This window comes from Phoenix dactylifera, chromosome 1 (genome assembly GCF_051530095.1).
Source record: "Phoenix dactylifera cultivar Ajwa chromosome 1, Ajwa_hap1_PhDact_Kaust_v1.1, whole genome shotgun sequence".
Classification (NCBI taxonomy): Eukaryota; Viridiplantae; Streptophyta; class Magnoliopsida; order Arecales; family Arecaceae; genus Phoenix; species Phoenix dactylifera.
In genome coordinates, this window is record NC_143190.1 from 13,210,196 (window position 1) to 13,232,319 (window position 22,124).

Consider the following 22,124-nt stretch of genomic DNA (forward strand, 5'->3'; position numbering starts at 1 on the left):
GCTCTTCGAGAACCGAGGTATGTTTAATTTCGAGGACGAATTTATTTAAGGGGGGAAGGATGTAATGTCCGGGCCCACAACCTACTAGGCCCAATAAGAAATGGGCCCAGTTAAGGGTTTGGGCCCAAATTTCACTGTGGGCAGTGCTGTTATAAATTTAAAAAAAAAAAAAAAAAACGAAGGGATAAGACCGACAGGGAGGGGTTACCGCACCCCCTGCTGGCAGCCGATGCCGGCGCGCCGGAGACAGGGGGGGCGGCGGCCAGTCCCGAAGTATGGTGGAAAGGAGAGGATGGGACGTCTCAGAGGAGGGTTTCATCCTCTAAGCAAATATTTAAGCCTCTGCCGGCAACCCCAAATCACAGACCCCCCTAAACACCGAACGAGAGAAAGAAAGAGGGAGCCGAAGCCCTGGAGCCTAAGGCCAAGGAGCCCTGAAGCTCTGAAGAAGGGGGGACTACCAGGGAGGAAGCACTGCCCGACTACACCCGACTAAAACCAGGTATGGACCCCCTGTTAATAACATTATAAAGCATGGAGAAACCCCTCTGTGGGGTGCTCTTCCCCTCTGTGTCAACAGTGACATAGAGGGGAGGAGGCCGGCACAGGAGAGGGAGAAAAACCCACAATCCCTGGGTCGGGCCGGACTCACAGGCCGCGACCATCCGGACCGAACCCAACCGGGTTCGGCCTGTTGACGAACCGGACACCGCGGCCTCGGCCGCGGGTACCTTGGGGTTCGGGGGGGGGGCAACCCAGGCCGCCATATCTGGCCGGGACGACAACAGAGGCGGCCACAGGGCCGCCAGCCCCGGCCGGACCACCACCTCTTCTCCGGCAAGGGGTGGTGGTGCCGGAAGGAAGGACCGAAGAAAAGAAGAAGAAGAAAGAAAGAGGAAAAAAAAAAAAAAAAGAGAACTCACCGGACTTTGAGGCTTCATCCTCTCCGGCCATGCCTTGCCGTGGACGGAGCGGGTGGAGGCTCTCGTTTATAGCCGGATCCCGACCCATCTCCGAGCCTTTCCCCTCTCCGGCATTACTTCGGAGGGAGGAAGGGCTGGCCTTCCCTTCCGCCGGCGCTCCGGGGGGAAACTCCACCTCGGTTGGTAGATCGGGGGGAGCCTCGTCTCCCCGGCCGCCTGCAAGGAAGAAGAGGAGGGTTTCGGTGGGCCGGAAGTCAGGGTTTCGGCGAAAATAAAGAAGAAAAAAAAAAGAGAAAGAGAGAGAGAAGGAGAGGGAGTGACTGAGAGAGAGAAGGCCACAGATCTGGTCGGAGGACCGGTCGGAGGCGTGGCTTCCGGTGAGAACGAAGGAGAGAAGAGGGAGGGAGAGAGAGAGAGAGAGAGAGAGCCGGAGGAGAGAGGGAGGCGATGGAGACGAAGAGGCGGAAGCCTCTGGAAGGGGGGAAGGAAAAGGTGATAACGGGTTCGCGGGTCGGATCCGAATCCGAACCCGCAACCCGTTAAGCCCAAAGAAAAAGAAAAAGAAAAAGAAAAAGAAAAAGAAAAAGAGAAAAAAAAAGGGGAAAGGGTTTAGCCAAATTTGACTAAACCCGAGCCCAATCAAATTGGGCTAAGTCTGGACAAGCCAGACTATAAATTTAACCAAAATTAAACCCAAATTAAACTTGGGATTAAGCCTAATGACCAATTAGAAGGCCAATTAAACCATATGGACCCAATCAAGGCTCCAATATGAACACATTAGACTTGGGCTAAATTTCGGGTAGAATCCAAACAAGTAAAAGGAAATAATATGCTCATTATAATGTGATTTTAGGTGACTCAGGATCCGTCACCAGGACGTAAGAAACTTGGGAGAAAACGAATCACTGTAAGTAACCTGTCCTAATCCTGTTATGGATCATGTTATGTTATTAATGTTTCCTAAGCATTTATTTTAAGTATATATGTTTCATACATGATATGTTACAATGCATAAGTAACTTTAATGATCCCAGAAACTATGGCTATGTATGCAACATGATGATACTGATATTATAATCATGCATGTAAGTTTATAAAGTCTTAGCTAGCCCAGAGGCACTATAATGGGCTCAAAGATGCTACTGAGAATGACTGAGCCGCCAGTGGCTGAATAGTAACTGAGCTGCCCCGCCAGTGGCTGAATAGTAACTGAGCTGCCCCGCCAGTGGCTGAATAGTAACTGAGCCTGCCCCGCCAGTGGCTGAATTGGAATTGGGCCTGCCCCGCCAGTGGCTGAATAGTAACTGAGCTTGCCCCGCCAGTGGCTGAATAGTAACTGAGCTGGCCCCGCCAGTGGCCGAGTCTGACTTCGCAGTAGCATCCGAGAGTAAAAGGACCACGGCATGCCGGGGGGGCACGGTTTCATATGCATATAATATGAAAATTTTGTGATTTGCACTACTGCTTTGTTTAAATTGCATACTTATTATGCCAGGATGATTATTAGATAAACATGCATGTCAGCTTCTCAAAACCCTGATTTACATGTTTAGTCTACTGGTTGATCCGGTAGGATTATGCAGGATTACTTACTGAGCCGTGTAGCTCATATCCGTTCATTTACTTTTTCTTTCAGATCCTCACCAGTGATCGCCATCAGATATGTTTTTATTTTGTTACAGAGCTTCGTATTTTTGGAGAAGCTTATATACTTCTGTACATTTGAATAGCATAGAAGTTCTGTATTTTTGGTTTCAAACTTGAAGGTTGTACTGCAAACTTTTAATATATATAAGGATGAATCCTTTTTGGCTACCTGTTACCCCTATATGAGGCTGCGTGCTACTGTGGGCGATAGTCGGCAATAGCACGGCCGTGTCACGGATCCGGATCCGGGGCGTGACAGTTTAAGCATTGGAACATTCTTTCACAGCCAATCTCTTCATTAGCTTCAGTCTTCATTTTTATTGTTTCACTATTTATATTCTGATTAAGTTTTCTGGTTGCAGCATTCTTTTAGTTGGATTAATTGTTGCTGTAACAGTTTCACTGATTTGAAACTTGTAAAGGTTCTTTTAAGCCTCGATTGGAAGTTGCTGAATTGGAAATATTCAGCAAGGGAAAAGTTTTTGGTTGGTTTATCTGAAAACCAACTGGGTTGTTTGTGAGCCCGGAAAAACAAACGGTGAAAAATTTTTGGTTGGTTTGTCTGAAAACCAACTAGATTATTTGTGAGCTCGGGAAAACAAATGGTATAAAGTTTTTGGTTGGTTTATCTAAAACCAACTAGGTTGTTTGTGATCCCGGAAAACAAAAAGGTTTTCGGTTGGTTGCCTGGGAAAACCAACTGGGTTTTGATTGTGAGCCCGAAAAACAATCAGGCTGTAATCTGCTGGGTTATAGTGAAATCTCAAGCAAGGCTTGAGGAGTAGACGTAGGTGCCGGGAGTGTACCGAACCACTATAAACCTTGGTGTTTGTACTTGTGGTTTTTCTCTCTTCCTCTCCTTTGCATATTCCTGATTGCTTTCCTCATTTTATTCATTGTCGTATTTGTGCAATCATATTTCCGCTGCTAAATCTATAAGATAACTGTAACACATACTCTTCACACGTTTTAACTTTAATTTTTAAAGAGACCCAATTCACCCCCCCTCTTGGGCTACACCTCTGGGCAACAACAATAAAGATAAAACATCAATTTAAATAAACTCTAATCTAAGATAACTTGTACCACAGTTCTTCTAGTTACTCTTCCATTTTGCAACCCCGATAGGTTAGTTCTCGAAATCTGTAAAACAACAAAAAATTGTATAATGAGCTAGACAGCCTAGTAAGTAATACATACCTTAACTAGGCAATTCATATAATAACATAAAATATAAATACAAATTACGATGAGTCAACATAATAACATAATCAATTCCTTTTCAAACACAAATTCATTGAAATCCGTATCTTTCAAATATCCATATATATAATTATAAATTTGATTCAAAATAAATTACATTTAACTCAACAGCCTTTAACTACGACCACACTTGTACCCTGTGGCTAGGCCAGAAACAGAATTGCACTTATACCTTACGGAGTAGGCCAGAATACCGCACTTATATCCTGCGGAGTGGGCCAGAATACCGCACTTATACCCTGCAGAGTGGGTCAGAATACCACACTTATACCCTATGGTGGGGCCAGAATTGCCAATGCATAACCTCCAATTGGCAGGATCTAGAACATAGTCAGGCTGAGAGTTCTAAATCTGATGTACATCAAAAATTTTTTAGTAATATAATAGATAAATCATAATCCGATCTAAATATGCATATACGATGTAAGAACAGTAAATATAATCCAAAAAATATTATTCCAATTCACATATCTATTTTTTATTCAAATCATCGTCTCGTAAAATTCATAAATCACATATAAATTCATTAACAATCTATTCGATGCAGAAATAATATTATATAAATGAAGAGTTTAGAAAAGACAGTTCATTACTTACATCGAACGTGATCCACAACAAATCCAATTAATCTCACAAATTCCTCGCAGAACCTAATATCGAAAAATCATATTTTTTTCTTTTAAAATTTATCACAATGTATATAAAACTTAAATTTTAACATTCTCCCAGGGCCGATCCTGCAGAAGTGTCCAGCACCCCGAGTTCGGGTTCGGATTCGGGTTCGTACCCGTAAACCACCCTTTTCCTTTTATTTATTTATTTATTTTTCTTTCTTTCTTTATTTCTTTTCTTTTTCTTTCTTTTCTTTTCTTTTCTTTTTCTTTTCTTTTCTTTTCTTTTTCTTTTTTTTTCTTTCCTTCCCTTCCCTTTTCCTTTTCTTTTCTTTTCTTCTTCTCCAGAATCTTCTCCCGACTTCTTTCTTCCTTCCCCCCTTTCTTTCTTCTTTCTTTTTCTTTCTCCTCCTCCTCTTCTCCCGACTTCTTCTCCTTCCCCCCTTTCTTTCTTCTTCTTTCTTCTCCTGCGAAGGGAGGTCGGCGAGCTCGGAAGAGGCTAAGTCGAGGCCGGCGGCGCCCGCGATGGCCGGCCCTCTCCTTCTTCCCGTAGAGGAGGCATGCGGATGGGAGAAGAAGAAGCGCCACAACGGTCGGCCTTCTCCTTCTTCCCTCTTTTCTTCTTTCTTTCTTTCTTTCTTTCTTTCTTTCTTTTCAATTGGTATAACAAAGAGGTGAAGCTAGGAACCTTACCTCAGCCCCGGCGAAGATCCGACGGCTTCTTTCCGGTGGCAAAGGAGAAAGAGGAAGACCTGTGCCGTGGCTTCTCGGCTCTCTCTCTTCCCTCTTGGGCGGCTGCACAAGGAAGAAGATCGCCCAAGGAAGGAGGTCTGGCGGCTCCTCTTCCGGTGGTCTCAAAGGGAGGAAGAAGCCCTAGAAATCACCAGGATTCCCGGCTTCTTCGGGATGAATATCTCCCTTCATCCCGCACCCTCACGTGCATCGCACGTGAGGCCAAAAGCTTGGGCTGGGCCGGTCAAATGGACCGCGCCCAGTTCCAGGGTCTCACATTCTTCCTTCCTTAAAAGAAATTTCGTCCACGAAATTTTCATACATGCAGTTCAAGAGTAGAGAATACTTTTTCCATACTGGGTCATAACACTCTTCAAATCAAAGTCGTCTTGTCTGATCAATGTCAAATAATTTCATTCACCACGCTTTCTCTGCACACACTGGTTTAAACCTCAACATACCCGTGTCAAATCTAGATTTTTTTTATAGAATTACTTGCTTATTGGTACACTCATTATTATGTCTTAATCCGTGTGAATACTTTCAAAATTCAAAAGCTCATATTCTTCTTTTGACAATTAATCAAAAAAAATGTTATGTAACTATTTAATCTTTTCTAGCAGCATAATAAGTTAACAAAGAGCAGTGGGCATGGCTAGACAATAAATATAAATAAATATTAGGACTAGATTAATACCTGTTGTCCACACATCAGAAGCATGTGCATCTTGCTGTATAAGTGCAAATACTCTTCCTTGAGTCTTTGGCCCCTAGCTTCCTTCCATTACCTGAGTAGATCTATTCTCGTTTCTTTGTGAGCAGTCTGCAATTTTATGACCTATCTTACCGCATCTAAAACAGGTATTGGTGTTTCAATGGCAATCCTTGTCAGCATGAGCCTTCCCACATCTGGAACATTTATTGCTATTCATCTGCTTAGGGTTGTCACTCGTTGCTTTCTTGTTTGAACTCTCGGTGTTTTCATTGCTTTGCCCCTGAAATTCATTTGACCTGTTCCTCTTCTTTTGATTTCTTCCTCTTTCCAACCGTTCATCATTAACTTCCCTTTCAATTATTAAAGCCTTATTTACCACAGCTGCATAGGTAGTCAATTCATAAGGCACCACTTGTTTTCTAATTTCAGTCTTTAGTCCCATCTTAAATTTATGTGCTCGATCTAGCTCATCATCGACTAACTTTGGAACAAATTTGGCTAGCTCCATAAATTTAGCTTCGTATTCTGTAATGGTCATATTCCTTTGCTTTAGATGAATAAACTCCGCTCTTTTTGCGTCCTTATATACCGAGGAAAATACTTATCATAAAATGCTTCTCGAAATCTTTCCCAAGTCAGTGGCTCCCTATCTTGCTCATATTTATGTTCTAACATCCGCCACTAGTTGAATGCCTCACTTTGCATCATGTATGATGCATAAAGAATCTTTTCGTCATCCCGGCATCTCGGAACGGTGAACGCTTTCTCCATCTTTGTAAGCCAATTGTCAGCTTCCAAAGGCTCCGTAGTCCCCTTGAAGGTTGGAGGAGCCAGCTTCTTGAATTCAACTATATTACTACGCTGCTCGTACTGCTCTTCTCGTCCTGCATGATGCAACGATGTTTGTTGTTGTTGAACCTGTTGCTGTTGCATAACCTGGCCTAAGCTCGATTCTTGTTGTTTTGTCTGAGTATCACTAGTAGGATTGACGACTCTCTCCTGCTGAGAGGTGTTACCAACTTGTTGGGATGTGCTGCTATTTTGAGGGTTTGGTGTTGTATTAGTAGCTCTGCGAGTAGTTTTTCTCATCCGACGTGGAGGCATCCTGACCTAAATCTATCAGATTGCAGCATGCCAATAATAAGCTTACCAGTTAATTACAAGTATACAGAATGGCTGTTACAATCATCATAAACTAATGTCCCAATGTCCCTAGTGTCTACCCACCTACACTCATATCATGTCCGATCTTTTTTATCTTAGAATTTATCCATTCATGCTCTGATACCACTTAAGTTGTCACACCCTCGACCCGAGATCGCGAACTGGGGGTCCGCGCCAACCGCCGCACACCCATAGTAAACTCTTCCCATGAGCATGCAAGGTATCTTAACCAAGTTCTCAATATATCAAATAATTTAATTAAATAAATGCAATCTTATTCTATTGACTAACTCGAGTCATAAAGTCTCACAGTTCTAAATACGCACGGAACAATAAAGATAAAACATCAATTTAAATAAACCCTAATCTAAGATAACTTGTGCCACAGTTCTTCTAGTTACTCTCCTATTTTACAACTCTGATAGGTTAGTTCTCGGAATCTGTAAAATAACAAGAAATTGTATAATGAGCTACATAGCCCAGTAAGTAATACATACTATATAATAACATAAAATATAAATACAAATTACGATGAGTCAACATAATAACATAATCAATTTCTTTTCAAACACAAATTCATTGAAATTTGTATCTTTCAAATATCCATATACATAATCATAAATCTGATTCAAAATAAATTACATTCAACTCAACAACCTTTAACTACGACCACACTTATACGCTGTGGCTAGACCAGAAACAGAACCGCACTTATACCCTGTGGAGTAGGCCAGAATACCGCACTTATACCCTGCGGAGTAGGCCAGAATACCACACTTATATCCTGTGGTGGGGCCAGAATTGCCAATGCATAACCCCCAATTGGCAGGGTCCAGAACATAGTCAGGCTAAGAGTTCTAAATCTGATGCACATCAAAATTCTTTTGGTAACATAATAGATATATCATAATCCGATCTAAATATGCATATATGATGTAAGAACAGTAAATATAATCCAAAAAATGCTATTCCAATTCACATATCTATTTTTTATTCAAATCATCGTCTCGTAAAATTCATAAATCACATATAAATTCATTAATAATCTATTCAATGCAGAAATAATATTATATAAATGAAGAGTCTAGAAAAAGTAGTTTATTACTTACATCGAATGCGATCCACAATAAATCCAATTAATCTCACAAATTCCTCGCAGAACCTAATATCCAAAAATCATTTTTTTTCTTTTAAAATTTATCACAATATATATAAAACTTAAATTTTAAAATTCTCTCAGAATCGATCCTGCAGAAGTGTCTAGCATCCCGGATTCGGGTTCAGATTCGGATTTGGGTTCATACCCATAAACCACCCTCTCCCTTTATTTATTTATTTATTTATTTGCTTTCTTTCTTTTCTTTTTCTTTCTTTTCTTTTCTTTTCTTTTTCTTTTCTTTTCTTTTCTTTCCTTTCCTTTTCTTTTTCTTTTCTTTTCTTCTCTTGTTCTCCAGAATCTTCTCCCGACTTCTTTCTTCCTTTTCCCCTTTTTTTCTTCTTTCTTTTTCTTTCTCCTCCTCCTCTTCTCCCGACTTCTTCTCCTTCCCCCCTTTCTTTCTTCTTCTTTCTTCTCCCGCGAAGGGAGGTCGGCGAGCTCGAGAGAGGCCAAGTCGAGGCCGGCGGCACCCGCGACGGCCGGCCCTCTCCTTCTTCCCGCGGAGGAGGCATGCGGATGGGAGAAGAAGAATCACCCGCAACGGTCGACCTTCTCCGTCTTCCCTCTCTTCTTCTTTCTTTCTTTCTTTCTTTTTTTCAATTGGTATAACAAAGAGGTGAAGCTAGGAACCTTACCTCAGCCCCGGCGAAGATCTGGCGGCTTTTTTTCGGTGGCAAAGGAGAAAGAGGAAGACCTGTGTCATGGCTTCTCGGCTCTCTCTCTCTCTCTTTCCCTCTTGGGCAGTTGCACGAGGAAGAAGATCACCCAAGAAAGGAGGTTTGGCGGCTCTTCTTCCGGTGGTCTCAAAGGGAGGAAGATGCCCTAGAAATCACCAGGATTTTCGGCTTCTTCGGGATAAATGTCTCCCTTCATCCCACGTCGCACGTGAGGCCAAAAGCTTGGGCTGGGCCGGTCAGATGGATCGGGCCCAGTTCCAGGGTCTCACAGTCATCTAGCTTTGTTTAACCTAAGAAAATATATACATACATACATACATATATATATATATATATATATATATATATATATAGATAAATCGATGCATAATTTTCAAAATATGATTTCATCAATACCAATATATATAATGCATGGTCACCTTGCTTTGTTTAACCTAAGAAACTATATATATATATATATATATACACACATACACACTTTTTTAAATTTTATAAAGTTTTAAGTGCATAATCTGAAAAAGGACATACGGAACAAATGGTTTGACGACGAGAGGACAGAGGTTTGATAATAAAAAAGAGGATGCACCATGCAATTTTTTAATTTTTAATTATAATATTGATGGAATTATGAGTTTCTACCGTAAAATAGGTATTAAAGGATACGCGGCAATTGCTCCATATTTTTTCCCCCCGGGATCCGCCCTTATTATTTTTGTTCGCTCACCATGCAAGAAAGCTAAAGAAAGCTAGAGGTGCGTGTGTGGACGAGCCATGCCTCTAGATGCGAGCCCTTCTCTCTCTCTCTCTTTCTCCACACGGACAAGTCTCGGCCCTCTTTTGCTACTAGGGAGTAGGGACGGTCCCTCAAACAAGGCCATAAGATGGAGCCAACATATGAATCAGAGTCTTCCCTTTCTCGCCCCTGCTCCCATGTCTTCATTTGAAGAAGTACAGCTATCACTCTCAGCCCATCACATGCACCACCGAGGGGCGGCCATCTCTCCTCTCTCTCTCTCTCTATCTATGTATATATATATAAACAAAGGGAGGTCCGCTGGTCTGTGCCAAGTTGTGGCCTCCAAACACCATTTGCTCAACACCCATGAAGAATTTCCCTATCTTTCTCCTCCTCTTGACCCTCCTTTTGCTCTCATGCCATGCTACCAGCTCAGGATCCTTGAAGAAGAATAAGTTGGATGAGACAGATTGCGAGCCTTGTGAAGGCGGCGACAGCAACACCTATGATAAGAGATCGGCCGGCAGTTCGGCCGATGGTAGTATCTGTTGCTGCTATGATGGAGGTGAAGGAGGTAGCGGTAGTTCGGGAGGTGGTAGAGGTGGCGAGCAAGATGGTAGAGGAGTAGGAGGCGGTCATCGACCGGGAAGAGGACGTGGTGGCGGTGCATATCGTGGAGGTAGCCCTGGCGGTGGGCCTCGTGGTGGAGGTGGTGATGGACAAGATGGTAGAGGAGTAGGAGTGGGTGGCTCTTATGGTGGAGGTAGTCGCGGTGGAGGGAGTGGTGGCTATGGAGGAGGATATGGTGGGGGATATGGAGAGCGTGGTGGTGGGTATGGAGGCGGAGGTGGCGGTGGTTATGGAGGAGGGGGAGGTTCAGGATATGGAGCAGGCTACGGCGGCGGTGCAGGCGGCGGCGGCGGCGGCGGAGGTGGTGGCGGGCATGGACCTTGAGAAGCTTGTACTGTTGTTGACTGTGGACCAGTGAGAGAGAGAGAGCGACCTTCATGGGATTGTGGAGTGTTTTTAGTTGGAGTTGCTTGTTTTAGTTTGTTTTAGGAGTTGAGTTAAAATAACCTAGCTTCATGTCTGTGTTGCTAAGGTTGCTAAAGTCCGGAGTTTGTCATTATGAAAAAATAAGTGTTAGGTGTGACAAATGTCATTGGAATAAATGGCTGTGCTGCTCCATGACGGGGGCAGTCGAGGGATAGGCAGTTTGATATTAATCACCAGTAATGAGAGTCCAGTAGCCGAGTGATCAATGTACGAATGTGTGCACGTACAGCCACTGAATTTGTTTCGGTGTGGTCATCAGGCAGAGCCTATCAAGAGAATTTGCCATGTAAATTTTCTTTAGAGACCCAATCCATTTACATCATCTCGCCACACATGGGAGTCTTAAGTTTCAACATAAATTTGCAGGAGAAAGGAGAGGGATTGCTTTCTTTCTTTTTTTCCCATAAAGAAGTTTTGTTTGGAGGATTCAAGACAGAATATGAGCCATCGCCTCCAGTGCCAATTTGTGACATGGGATCATCCAAGTAATACACCGGCAGCAGGACACGGATTGGTGTTCTTTCTTCTTTTCTTGCCGTTTGCCAGCCTTCCACAAGTTTTCAAGCAATCCTTCATTCACCCCTTAGGAATTAGTCCAACCTAGCTATATTGAATTAGGATGGCTTTATCAAACCATACCGAACCAAATCATAACATACCAGCCCATCCTAATACAAATGGAGCTAGAACCAAAGCCAAACCGACTGGTCTGAGAGAACCAAACAAACTGAATAGTTACATCCAAAACCATTTTTGACAACAAAAGTATTATGCAAATTCAAGTTTATTGCACAATCATTCAAAGACCTACCAATAGGGTAAATTATCAACTTCAACATAAAATAGCAGTTAACCACCGAAATATTGTATTCTAATGGCTGAATAAATAATATTCTTAACTTTTATAGCGATTTTGATTTGTGAATTATGATTTTATTTAGATGAACGTTGGAAATTTCAAATAACACCATATGTAGATAGAAAAATTATATTTTACACAATATGCACTGCATGGCCATGTATGCTGCCAATTATATCTCAAGTCCATGAGCTATATTTATCAAACGCTTATTTTGATGTATTGCTATAGAAAAAAGTGATTTGTGGTTAGCGGGGATAAATTTTTATTATATTTTTAGCAGAAATAAACTAATTTTGTTATTAAAATGCTGGTGCATGGGATCTTTCAAGACCCGTCATAAAGATGACGGCCAGAGTTTGACTTAAAGGCTGCAATCAACTGAGGCGGGTGGAAGGGCCATTTAAAGCGTATTCTGCATGGACCCCAAAAAAAAAATAAAAAAAAGCGTATTTTGTGGGACGTGGAACAACATTAAATGCCAATTAGCTTAATTCTTTCCTAAAAAAAAAAAATTGAAACGCATAAATTGCCACCCTGCATGGCTCTCGTAAGAAAAAGACTGCGTCCTGCCTTGGCCTGCATCAGACCTCGAGACGTGCCCGTATTCTTAGAAGCGATTAAATGGGACATCCACGAATTCACGTATAAGTTGTCCCATGTTGACCGTAGGGCGCACAACGTTGGATCCAATATAACCTGATGTTCGTTACACTCAAACATCTAAAGGATCCAATATTGCCAGCTACTCGCGCGTTCAATGAAGAAAAAAAAAATCGAAAGAATTGATTCATTGACATCGAGGAAAGTCCCTCTCAAGTACATATTTTGTTGAAACACAAGTACATAGGAAGCTCTTATTTGAAGAAAAAACAAACAACACTTAATTAAAAGCTATCGTCTAGCACGTAGATAAAATGAACATCACTATAGTTTTTCCTAAATCCATTATATTTTTCGTGGATCTTCTCCTTTTATTTTTGGTTACAAGCAAGCTTTTTCTCAATCATATAATTATTTTTATTGTATATATACATAATTTATTTCCATCAATTAATGTTTTTGTTGATTTTAATGCCGGTGGGTTTACGAGCTAGGCAGCACCAACTTGTTCTGAGTTCCTGTAAAGCCCTCAGTCTCAGTTTTTTGATTTTTTTTTTTTAAAGGTTTAGGCATCATTTCGAATATGACGCAAATGTGCCCAAGGTGGGACCTCGCTTTTAAGATATTGAGTTGGTCTTTCGAAGTTTGGACGTTGGACGCACACCCCGTCGATATGCTCATTTAACTATGCCTTGCGTTTGGTCAAGCCCGGTTTTATTTGACCCCCCCAATCTTCTGAACAAACTCAAATCAGACCTACTTGGTGGTGGAGTAAGTTTCATGCAGGTTCGGCATACTCCTTTACTTGAGACCAAAACTCTTCACCCAGCTTGAGATATAGGTCATAGTTTGTGAATCGGACCTTTGCTGTAGGCCCAAATGCCCTGACCTTTGTGTAGCTCCCAGTTTTATGCGTCGACGTGAGCTCATACTCAGATGGCTTACTACTTATATATGGATGCATGGTCATCACACACACACACACACACACACACACACACACACACACACACAGAGAGAGAGAGAGAGAGAGAGAGAGAGAGAGAGAGAAGCAGCATAATGAACTTGATTAACACAAAAAAGATATGAACCCACCTAGCAAAGCCATTTCTCTCTCAACAGGAAACAAGACAAAAGAAACCTACCTAGTACCAAAAGACTAGTATTATTTCACGCAAAACACCATGATGAAAAGCTTACCCTATTCTAAGATCAATTAAAGGTCTCTAGTCTGCTTATCGCACACCTAACTCCTGGCTTGCTTGCACTAACATGCACATTACGAGGCATTGGTCAACTACCTCATGGAAGGATCCCACCAGCACCACCACTACCAACGCCACCGCCAGCGCCACCTCCAACACCACCAAGACCGCCGGCGCCACCTCCAACACCACCAAGACCACCAACGCCACCTCCAGCACCACCAAGACCACCAGCACCACCAAGACCACCAAGGCCACCTCCAACACCACCAAGACCACCAGCCCCACCTCCAACGCCACCAAAACCACCAGCACCACCTCCAAGGCCACCTAGACCTCCGACGCCGCCAACCCCGCCGACACCACCAAGGCCACCAAGGCCACCGCCAAGTCCAGGCACGCCACCGAAACCACCAACACCCCCAGCCGCTCCGCCGAGCACTGGCAGTCCACCGATGCCTCCGAAACCGCCGACGCCGCCGAAGACAAAATTCTTCTGGTCATCGAGACCAGCAGCATTGTTGCTGGCCGGATTCTTGGCGTTTGCTGGAACTTGGCCTGGCACATTCCTAGCGTCAGCCAGAACAAGTGCCAGTGCTAGCACCGCGGACACCACACGCCACCTTGCCATCTCTCTATCTCTCTCTCGCTCGCTCGCTCGCTCTCACCTTCTCCTGTAGCTCTTGCCCTTCAGAAGGGTTTGAAGCTTCTTTATAGAGGAGGAGAGGGCGGTGGCAGCTCGGAGTAGTAAATGTGGACTTCATAACTCATAAACATGAGGCCGACGGTCTGAACCGACCTTTTATTACTACTGAATATTAAAGTATTTTTTTTATGTACACTCTGAAATTATATATCCTTGAAAATTCTAATACCGCCAAGAAGCAAACTGTTTACGATTGAAATTATCAAAATACTTATTAAAACCATATGACCTTGATTGATTTGTGATTGGTTGTGCCAAACTTAATTGGCCTTACTAAATTTTATTTTGATTGATTTGTAATTAATTGTGACAAACTTAATCGGTCTTACCAAATTTCATCAGCCTCATAGTACTATATAAAAACTGCTCCTGTAAATTGTAACAGATAGGCGGAAATACAATTCTCTTCTTCTTTATTCTTCTATTTCAACGTGCTTCTTTTGCGTAACCTGATGTCATCTTCTCTTCCGCTTTTGCCGTGGTTGTCGTCGCTTGCAGATCCTCTGTTTCTCCTCTCTCATTTGGGGGGCAGCTGGGGCACCAGCCTCGTCGGTATTCAAAGCCTTCTTTTTCTCATCGAAATCTTGATAAAATCATAACCTTCTTTCTTTTTTCTTTTTTTTTTCTTTAATTTTTTTTATTTTCCCATTATTTTTTTTGTTTTACTCTAAATTAAAAAAAAAATCCTTAGTTCTTTATGGAAACTGACGGTGAGGGCTTCGTTCCTAAGAGACCTCTTCTTGAAGTGGCGCAGAACCGAGACTATGGGGATTTGCCCCACGCTGTTTCGATTGATTTGTGTGTCAAGTCCACTAGTCGACGACATCCACTGGACCTCCCTCTTCCCCTTAACCGCATCGACTAAAAAGGTCGTCTTCCGACCAGGAGTTTGTTAGCTCGACATGGTGTGCAGATTACTCAGTGTTGTGAGATGTATGCAGATACAGAGGAGATGATTGATAATGTCCTCTTGAGGTGTCTCAGGGCCAGGGCGATATAGAGTAGATCCCCAGGGCTGTTGCCTCACCTAGTAGAGTCTGCACAGGATCTAATTCCTCGGTTGAGGGTATCCGCGAGGTGCCCTAGTTCTCGTGAGGTCGGAATTCAGCGGGTATACCTGGCCTACCACATATGGTTGGACAGGAATGCCAGTCTGTTGGAGGGTAGGAGGTCACCTACGTGGTTGGTGGTGGACAGGGCTATGCGTCAGGCTTGGGAGGTCACTTCTGCTACCATTTCGTTCTTTTCTGGGTTGACCGAGGGCATCTAGGGTACCCTATCCGCTGCTTTAGCGACCAGATTTGCTCTTGTTTCTTGGGTGCCCCCACCTCCTGGTCATCTCAAAGTGAACTTCGATGGTAGTATATCGGCGGATAGAGTGTCTGGAGGTGTTGATTTTGTCATCCGAGATCATCTCGGCAGACTGATTGCAACTGGAGGTCAGCGCACACCTGGTTTCACAGCACATGGGACAGGGCTTCGGACAACATGGGAGAGGATCTCTTATGTTAGGAGAGAGTTGGCCGCAGAGTGTGTGCACCTTGAAGGTGACTCATCGATCGTGATGGATTGGATTCGGAGAGTGGATAGGTATGGTGATGGCCATTCTCTCATCCGAGAGTGTTGCAGACTAATCCAGAAATTCAGGGAGGTTCAGATATTACATGTGTTCAGGGAGGCGAACAATGTTGCGGATTGGGTCGCCTCTTTTGTCGCCCGACACTCCGGAAAGTTTTTGTGGATATTGATAGGGGGCATACCCTAACTCTTGTACTTTTTACTTTTTCTTGATTTGGCAGGATGTACTCACATTAGATCTATATGAATTGCCATTTTTACTTAAAAGAAGAAGAAGAAGAGTCGTTCCACATCATCGGCTCCCTTGACCATTGCTGAAGCCCTCAGCGATGCCTCACGTTCAAAACCCGCCCAAAAAAAAGAGGCTCCTCTCCAATCTCACGTCATCTCCTTCCAAGCCCCAACATGATAAGCCCAAGCTGAAGTATCTGTCCGTGGAGCGGTTCAAGCGCTTGGGCGATGCCTCACTCGCGGAGGGTCCCATCGAGCCCCCTTCCCGTCCTGGACTCCGAGATTGCGAGACTCTGCCCCCAGACCGTCGCCTCCCCAGCCGTACGTCCGCCTCCTTGTCTCCACCAACGAGCCGTACATCCTCGCGCTGGCCCTCGCCGAGAAGCTCGACGACCTCAACCGCATCGTCGCCGTCCGTGCATGGCGGGATCCAAAGGAGGAGGAGACGAGCTCCGCCCGCAACTGCGCCCGCCGCCTCCAATCCGCGGCCCAACCTTGGATTTCACGGCTTCGGCAACCTCTCCTACGGCAACGCCCTCGCCGCCGTCTTCGTCGAGGGCCTCCTCTTCCTTCTCATATCCGCACTCGGCCATGGAACTGTGGAAGCCCTGAGGCCTCTCTCGCTCTCCTCCTCACTTCTCCGAGCGGTTTGCTCTTCCGGCGCCGGGGGACGGCCTTCGGGTGGTCCCTCGATCTCTATGATGCAATCCTCTTCCTCTTCTATTCTGCCGACTGCTAGCTTCTTCTTCTTCTTCTACGGCCTTCTCTGATTATTTGTTACGTTGCACACAGTGCCTGTTCCACCGGAGACAAGGAAGTTAAGCTATCGGAGCACTAGTTTCCGGTGCTCCTGTTGAGGGAGTTAAGCTCCCTAAGCACCCGCTCCCAATACTCATGTTGAGGGAGTTAAACTTCCTGCGCACATGCTTTTATTTCTCTGTGTCGGTGACCTCCTTCTCTACAGCATCGTTGAGCATGAAGCAGCGCATCAAACTATATGCCAGAAGCTTCGCAGGCAAATTTGGCAAGTGTGGTCTCACTCCAAACTCCAGTAGCAGCACGTCAAACTGTACCATCAAAAGCTTAGCAGGTAAACTTGGTAGGCGCGTTCTCACTCTTTCACCAAATCTCAGCACGTCAAACTGTACCGTCAAAAGCTTGACGGTAAGTTTGGCAGATGCGGTCTCACTCCATAATACCAACAGTAGCGCCCCACATTGTATCGTCAAAGCTTGGCAGGCACGGTCCCGCTTTCGATCATGGAGTCATACATCTGCATGGCACCGCCCCAATTCTCAATCTCCATCTTTATTTGCTGCCTCCGACTCCATCATCCAATTCGAGGTCTTTTGGTTTTTTCTATGGTGCTTTCGTCTACGAGCATCGTTGAGCTTCGGTTGCATTCTCTCTGAAATTTATCCTCGCTGCGAACGTCTTCACCAAAGCTTATCCTCCAGATATTTTCCGATCTCTTGTTTCCAAACTCAAGTTAGTGTTCACTTTACCATCTTGAGTTTGAAAGGGATGTTAAAATTATATGATTGATTAGGATCTTGATTGATTTGTAATTAATTATGTCAAATTTAGTCGGTCTTACTAAATTTCATCTTGATTGATTTATGATTAATTGTGCGAAACTTAGTCGGTCTTATCAAATTTCGTCAGCCTCATAATACTATATAAAGGATGCTCCTGTATATTATAACAGACCGACAAAAATACAATTCTCTTCTTTCTTTTTTTCTTTTCCAACAATACCCTTACCAACCAATATCGGTATATAAAAAAATAAAAATATACGTGTAAATAATAAATTCATCAGGATATGTACGTAATTTTAAATATTTATAAAATATGAATCAAGTACTAAAAAATAAATAGAGAGAGTAATGGCTCTTCAATGAAGAGCACCGTAGCAGAGCAGAGTACCGCCCTTATGGTCGTCAAGGTGATGGGCCCACTGCTGTACAACTGCGATTTGGGCCGTTTGTTATGGGCGCCTTTGCCTTTACACTTTCCTGTTGGGAGCTGCTGGCGTCCGGGGAGACGAGCTGCCGTGACGCAGTTGTAAAAGATAGGGTCCCGATTTGGCCTGTGGAGTTTTGGTACATTAGGTGCAGCCTTGTGTTCGGGCCTCCAGCCGCAGCCACATGAGTGGGTCCAAGCACTTGAGGCCGACCACATATGGGCTCTGGCTAGCGGACCCAGGTAATCGAGTGCCAAGACAAACCCTTTTTTCAAAAGTTTTCACTTTTCGCATGCCGCATGACATGAGGGGCCTGTGCTTCGTGACATAAGCATCTCCAACCCTCGAAGATCATCTTAATCTCACCAATCTCGTTGCCATATCCCAGGTGAGCATGCCGGCGATGAAGGAAAAGTTTTGGCATCAAGATTGGTCCTCATAGCATCTCCAACCCTCGAAGATCATCTTAATCTCACCAATCTTGTTACCATATCTTGGGCGAGCATGCCGGCGATGAAGGAAAAATTTTGGCATTGAGATTGGTGCTCATAGCATCTCCAACCCTCGAAGATCATCTTAATCTCACCAATCTCGTTACCATATCTCGGGCGAGGATGCCGGAGATGAAGGAAAAATTTTGGCACCGAGATTGATCTCGATAGCATCGCTCTCAAAGAACTTCGGTCTTGCAATTAGGTCATTCATGTATTTGCATGGCCTATGATTGTTTAGTTTCCATAGCATTATAATGCATAGTATCTTATATTAGATGGGCCTCATGCAGAATTTCAACTCTAAACTAGGCGATAGATGGACACAGAAATTGCTTAGCCTTGAAGTAGTTGTATGTACCTTTTTTTAATGAGCAAAGTAAAAGTTATATATATATATATATATATATATATATATATATATATATATATATATATATATATATATATATATATATATATATATATATATATATATATTACGATCAATATTTCAGTACACATCTATCGCTTCATGTTTATATTATTCTAATTCTAGTTTATCCAGAATAGTAGATTGAATTGAAATAAGAAAATGGTGTGTATCTACCCAAACTATGCCTCTCGGTTTGATATTAGATTCTCAACCTATCGAAACATAAACTTTACTAACATAATAAACAACTTTTACCACTCAATATCAACCCAAAAGTTATAGAATTTGAGTTTTAATGTTGTGAAGGCCCCGACCAAGAAGGAGATCTAAGGTCTGGATTTGTGTGTCTTGGCATGAGCTTTCCAACTATTAATTGAAAGTGATGCCCCTTGCCTTGTAGTTTCGTGTTTTGATCTTGAAACAATTTGGTTTCATTTAACTTTTCTAAGTAATTTATAGTCATTTCCATTATATCATTCTTGAAATTACCAATTTCAGTATTAAACTAAAGAGGTTCTATTCTACTGTCACAGCCATCAATGTATCATGTGCTATCTGTTGTTATAGGAGCGACAGGAGATTCGAACTCGCTGCGTGCATCTTAATTTACAACAATTCAGGTTTTTATTTAAAATAGTTAGTCGAAATGTATTATTTGGATTTTTTGATTTTATATAAGTATCCAAGATCTATCCAGCGAATAATCGATACAAGACTAAATGCATATCAGAGTGATGGATTGGCTCAAACCTAGCCATTAAAAAAGCTTCGTTTTTTGTGCCGGCGAGTCCAGTTTGGACGATCGAAACGTCGTGATGTATATTTTCTAAAAATTGGAACAAATCAACTCGTATGATTGGATCCTATCCATCGTCCCATTCATGAAAATTGTTGTGGCAGGCGAAAATTTAGTGACCTTGCTTCCATTCACCAAAAATAACTGGACTCAAAGGTCTCTTGCTGTCACGTACGGGTGTACAACGATAGCTTTTTATGCCAATTTAAAAAGCGATAACCTCCATCAAACGAAAAAGAAGATACCAATTGGACGGCCGAGGTGTGATATCACGGTAAAGGTACGCTACCTTGTAACTTTTCTTGAGAGCACTAATCTTTTATGGCGATATGATTGGATGTTTGTGTCGAAGTTTTAGCAACGAGCCATTGACCGTCACTGTTCAGTCTGTTCACGGATACAAACGAAGAGATCAGGCTGCAGCTCGGGCTGGTGAACCCAAAGTACTGAACCGACCCGGTCCAGCCCCAAAAATCAGGACTTAGCAAAAGTCCATATCATGCCAGAGAAATTATATCCTACATTACATGCACCAACTTAGCCGTGCACTGTACCAATCACTTCAGTTCCTTCCATTTGTACCAACTAGCTAAGTTGGTGAAATCCTTTGATATTAAAAATAAGAGACCTAGGTTTCAAATCCATTTGTATCGTAATCTTTCAAGAGGATTCGTGGCATGTCAAGCTCCGATAAAGTTCTTTGCTTTGCATCGAATTAAACCATATGCTCCACCGCTTTTGCTATCTATATAGAAATTCTACTTTCTATTCGAGTTGTAAGAGAAGAAAAAACTTGGTTTGATAGTCATCCATCTCTTGATGAAGACCATCGGATGCTGCAAGCATTTTGCAGTGCAAACCCGCACACTATGGAGGATTCAAAGTTATATAACTAGCATTGTGCGTCAACCAAACCTAGCTCCGTCCCTCTCTCGAATTCAAACTTCAATGGTGGACATTCCACTGCACGGCATTAAATAATTTCGTCTTGTTGCTTGACATGTTGAAGCCTTGAAAGAAATATAATGCCATCCTACTAGTATCCAAAGAGTGACATGTTGAAGCCTTGAAAGAAATACAATGCCATCCTACTAGTATCCAAAGAGTGACATGATTGCTGACGTTTTCCTCCAAGTAAGATATATACTAGTGCATGGATGTTGCAGTTCTTTTTATCATCCCTCTCTCTCTCTCTCTCTGTCCCTCTTGTGCTTCGTCCGGTGCTGTTGCATGTACTCGCTGAAGAGGGCAGTGCTTGGAGTTTGCCCTTTTTATGACACCCCTCCCCTCCCGTCACAGATGCTTCATGTTTTCTCCCACGGAGGAATTAGCTTTAGCTCGGATAAAGCTGGCCGTAAGGGTTATACTGAGAGCAATTAGAGCCTAACCCATCACTCCCTGTGGCTGGCATGGCAATTGGCAAGCATAATTATATACTGGGCCAGGCTTTCTAGGCTAGCCCCGGCCACATTTTACATTGGCTAGATAATATAACTATGGAAACTTTGTGCCGCTGGCTCGACCATATATACCATGATTCATGTCACAAAAACCATTGCGACAAGAGTTGAATCCTTCTTTGCTGCATATTTCGCATGGATTAGAAGATCTGGTACCAAAATTATTACTGCTGCGAAGCTAATCATCGACTTCCACATAGGACCGGCGAACTATTTAGCCTGTGATCTCCAACTTTTTCATTTTATTTTTTGGAGCAAAGTTTGTGTTCGTTTTTGGGCTATCCTGTGTGTATTCCAATCTATTCTTGGTACTTCAGGGTCAGGCCAAGCTTGAGCCTAGTAGTATGAAGCATTGTGCTGAGTTCCAATGGTAACTGGTATTGGTGTGATAAATTAGAGCTCTCAGCAACCTCATGTAGCTCCAAGGCAACATTAAATTGGATCCAGCTTTACTTTCTGACGGTGGAAATCCTGCAAAACTTAATGACATGAAGACACCATACGCATATATAGCTTGGTTGTCCGATCTGTAATCTGGAAATTTTTGGGGGCAGCAGCCATATTTTCAGATCATATTTTTTGCTGATGAGAGGACTTGGTGACTAGTTTTGTCAGACGATTCAATGGGAAACGTCGCAGGGTTAGAGAACCAAAGTAGTCATTCAATAAAAGGTGACAAGCTTATGATGAACCGGGAATTAAGGAAGTGATGAACATCTGATCAAAACACAGAACTACGTAAGAGGGCACGCGCGATGGACGGCTCTCTTTTCTTCTGAAAAATGGCAGAATATAATGGCTTGGAAAATCGGTGGGGCGAACTTGCAGGGACCTTTGGACAAAGATTTAATTCATATGGTAAAAGTAGTACGCATTGGGCTACCGAGTACCTATCAAGAGATTTCTATATGCACACTATGCTATGTAACCTGCTCTTTTCTCTCTTTTTTGGAATGATTGAAATTAAAACTAGATATATTCATGGAAGTCAGAAAATAAAACAGTACAAAATTTGACCGAAAGATCATATAAGGTATTTCATAATATGGCCATCCAGTCGTCAGCACCGTTAATGCATGCTGCTCTTTATTATTTGCTTTGCCTTTTGAGGTTATTGCTTGACTAATACGA

General features: G+C 42.9%; 1 protein-coding gene across 1 annotated transcript; it reads right to left on the minus strand.

Annotated features, from left to right (window-relative positions):
- Positions 1-13,231: 13,231 nt before the first annotated feature.
- On the minus strand, positions 13,232-14,055 carry LOC103720669 (uncharacterized). The gene has a single exon (XM_008810493.4). The coding sequence runs from the start codon at positions 13,979-13,981 to the stop codon at positions 13,448-13,450; it is 534 nt and encodes a 177-aa protein (XP_008808715.3). The 5' UTR covers positions 13,982-14,055; the 3' UTR covers positions 13,232-13,447.
- Between the last annotated feature and the right edge of the window lie 8,069 nt (positions 14,056-22,124).

Excerpts from the sequence above, each read along its gene's own strand:
- LOC103720669 (XM_008810493.4), bottom strand. The coding sequence starts at position 13,981 with ATGGCAAGGTGGCGTGTGGTGTCCGCGGTGCTAGCACTGGCACTTGTT.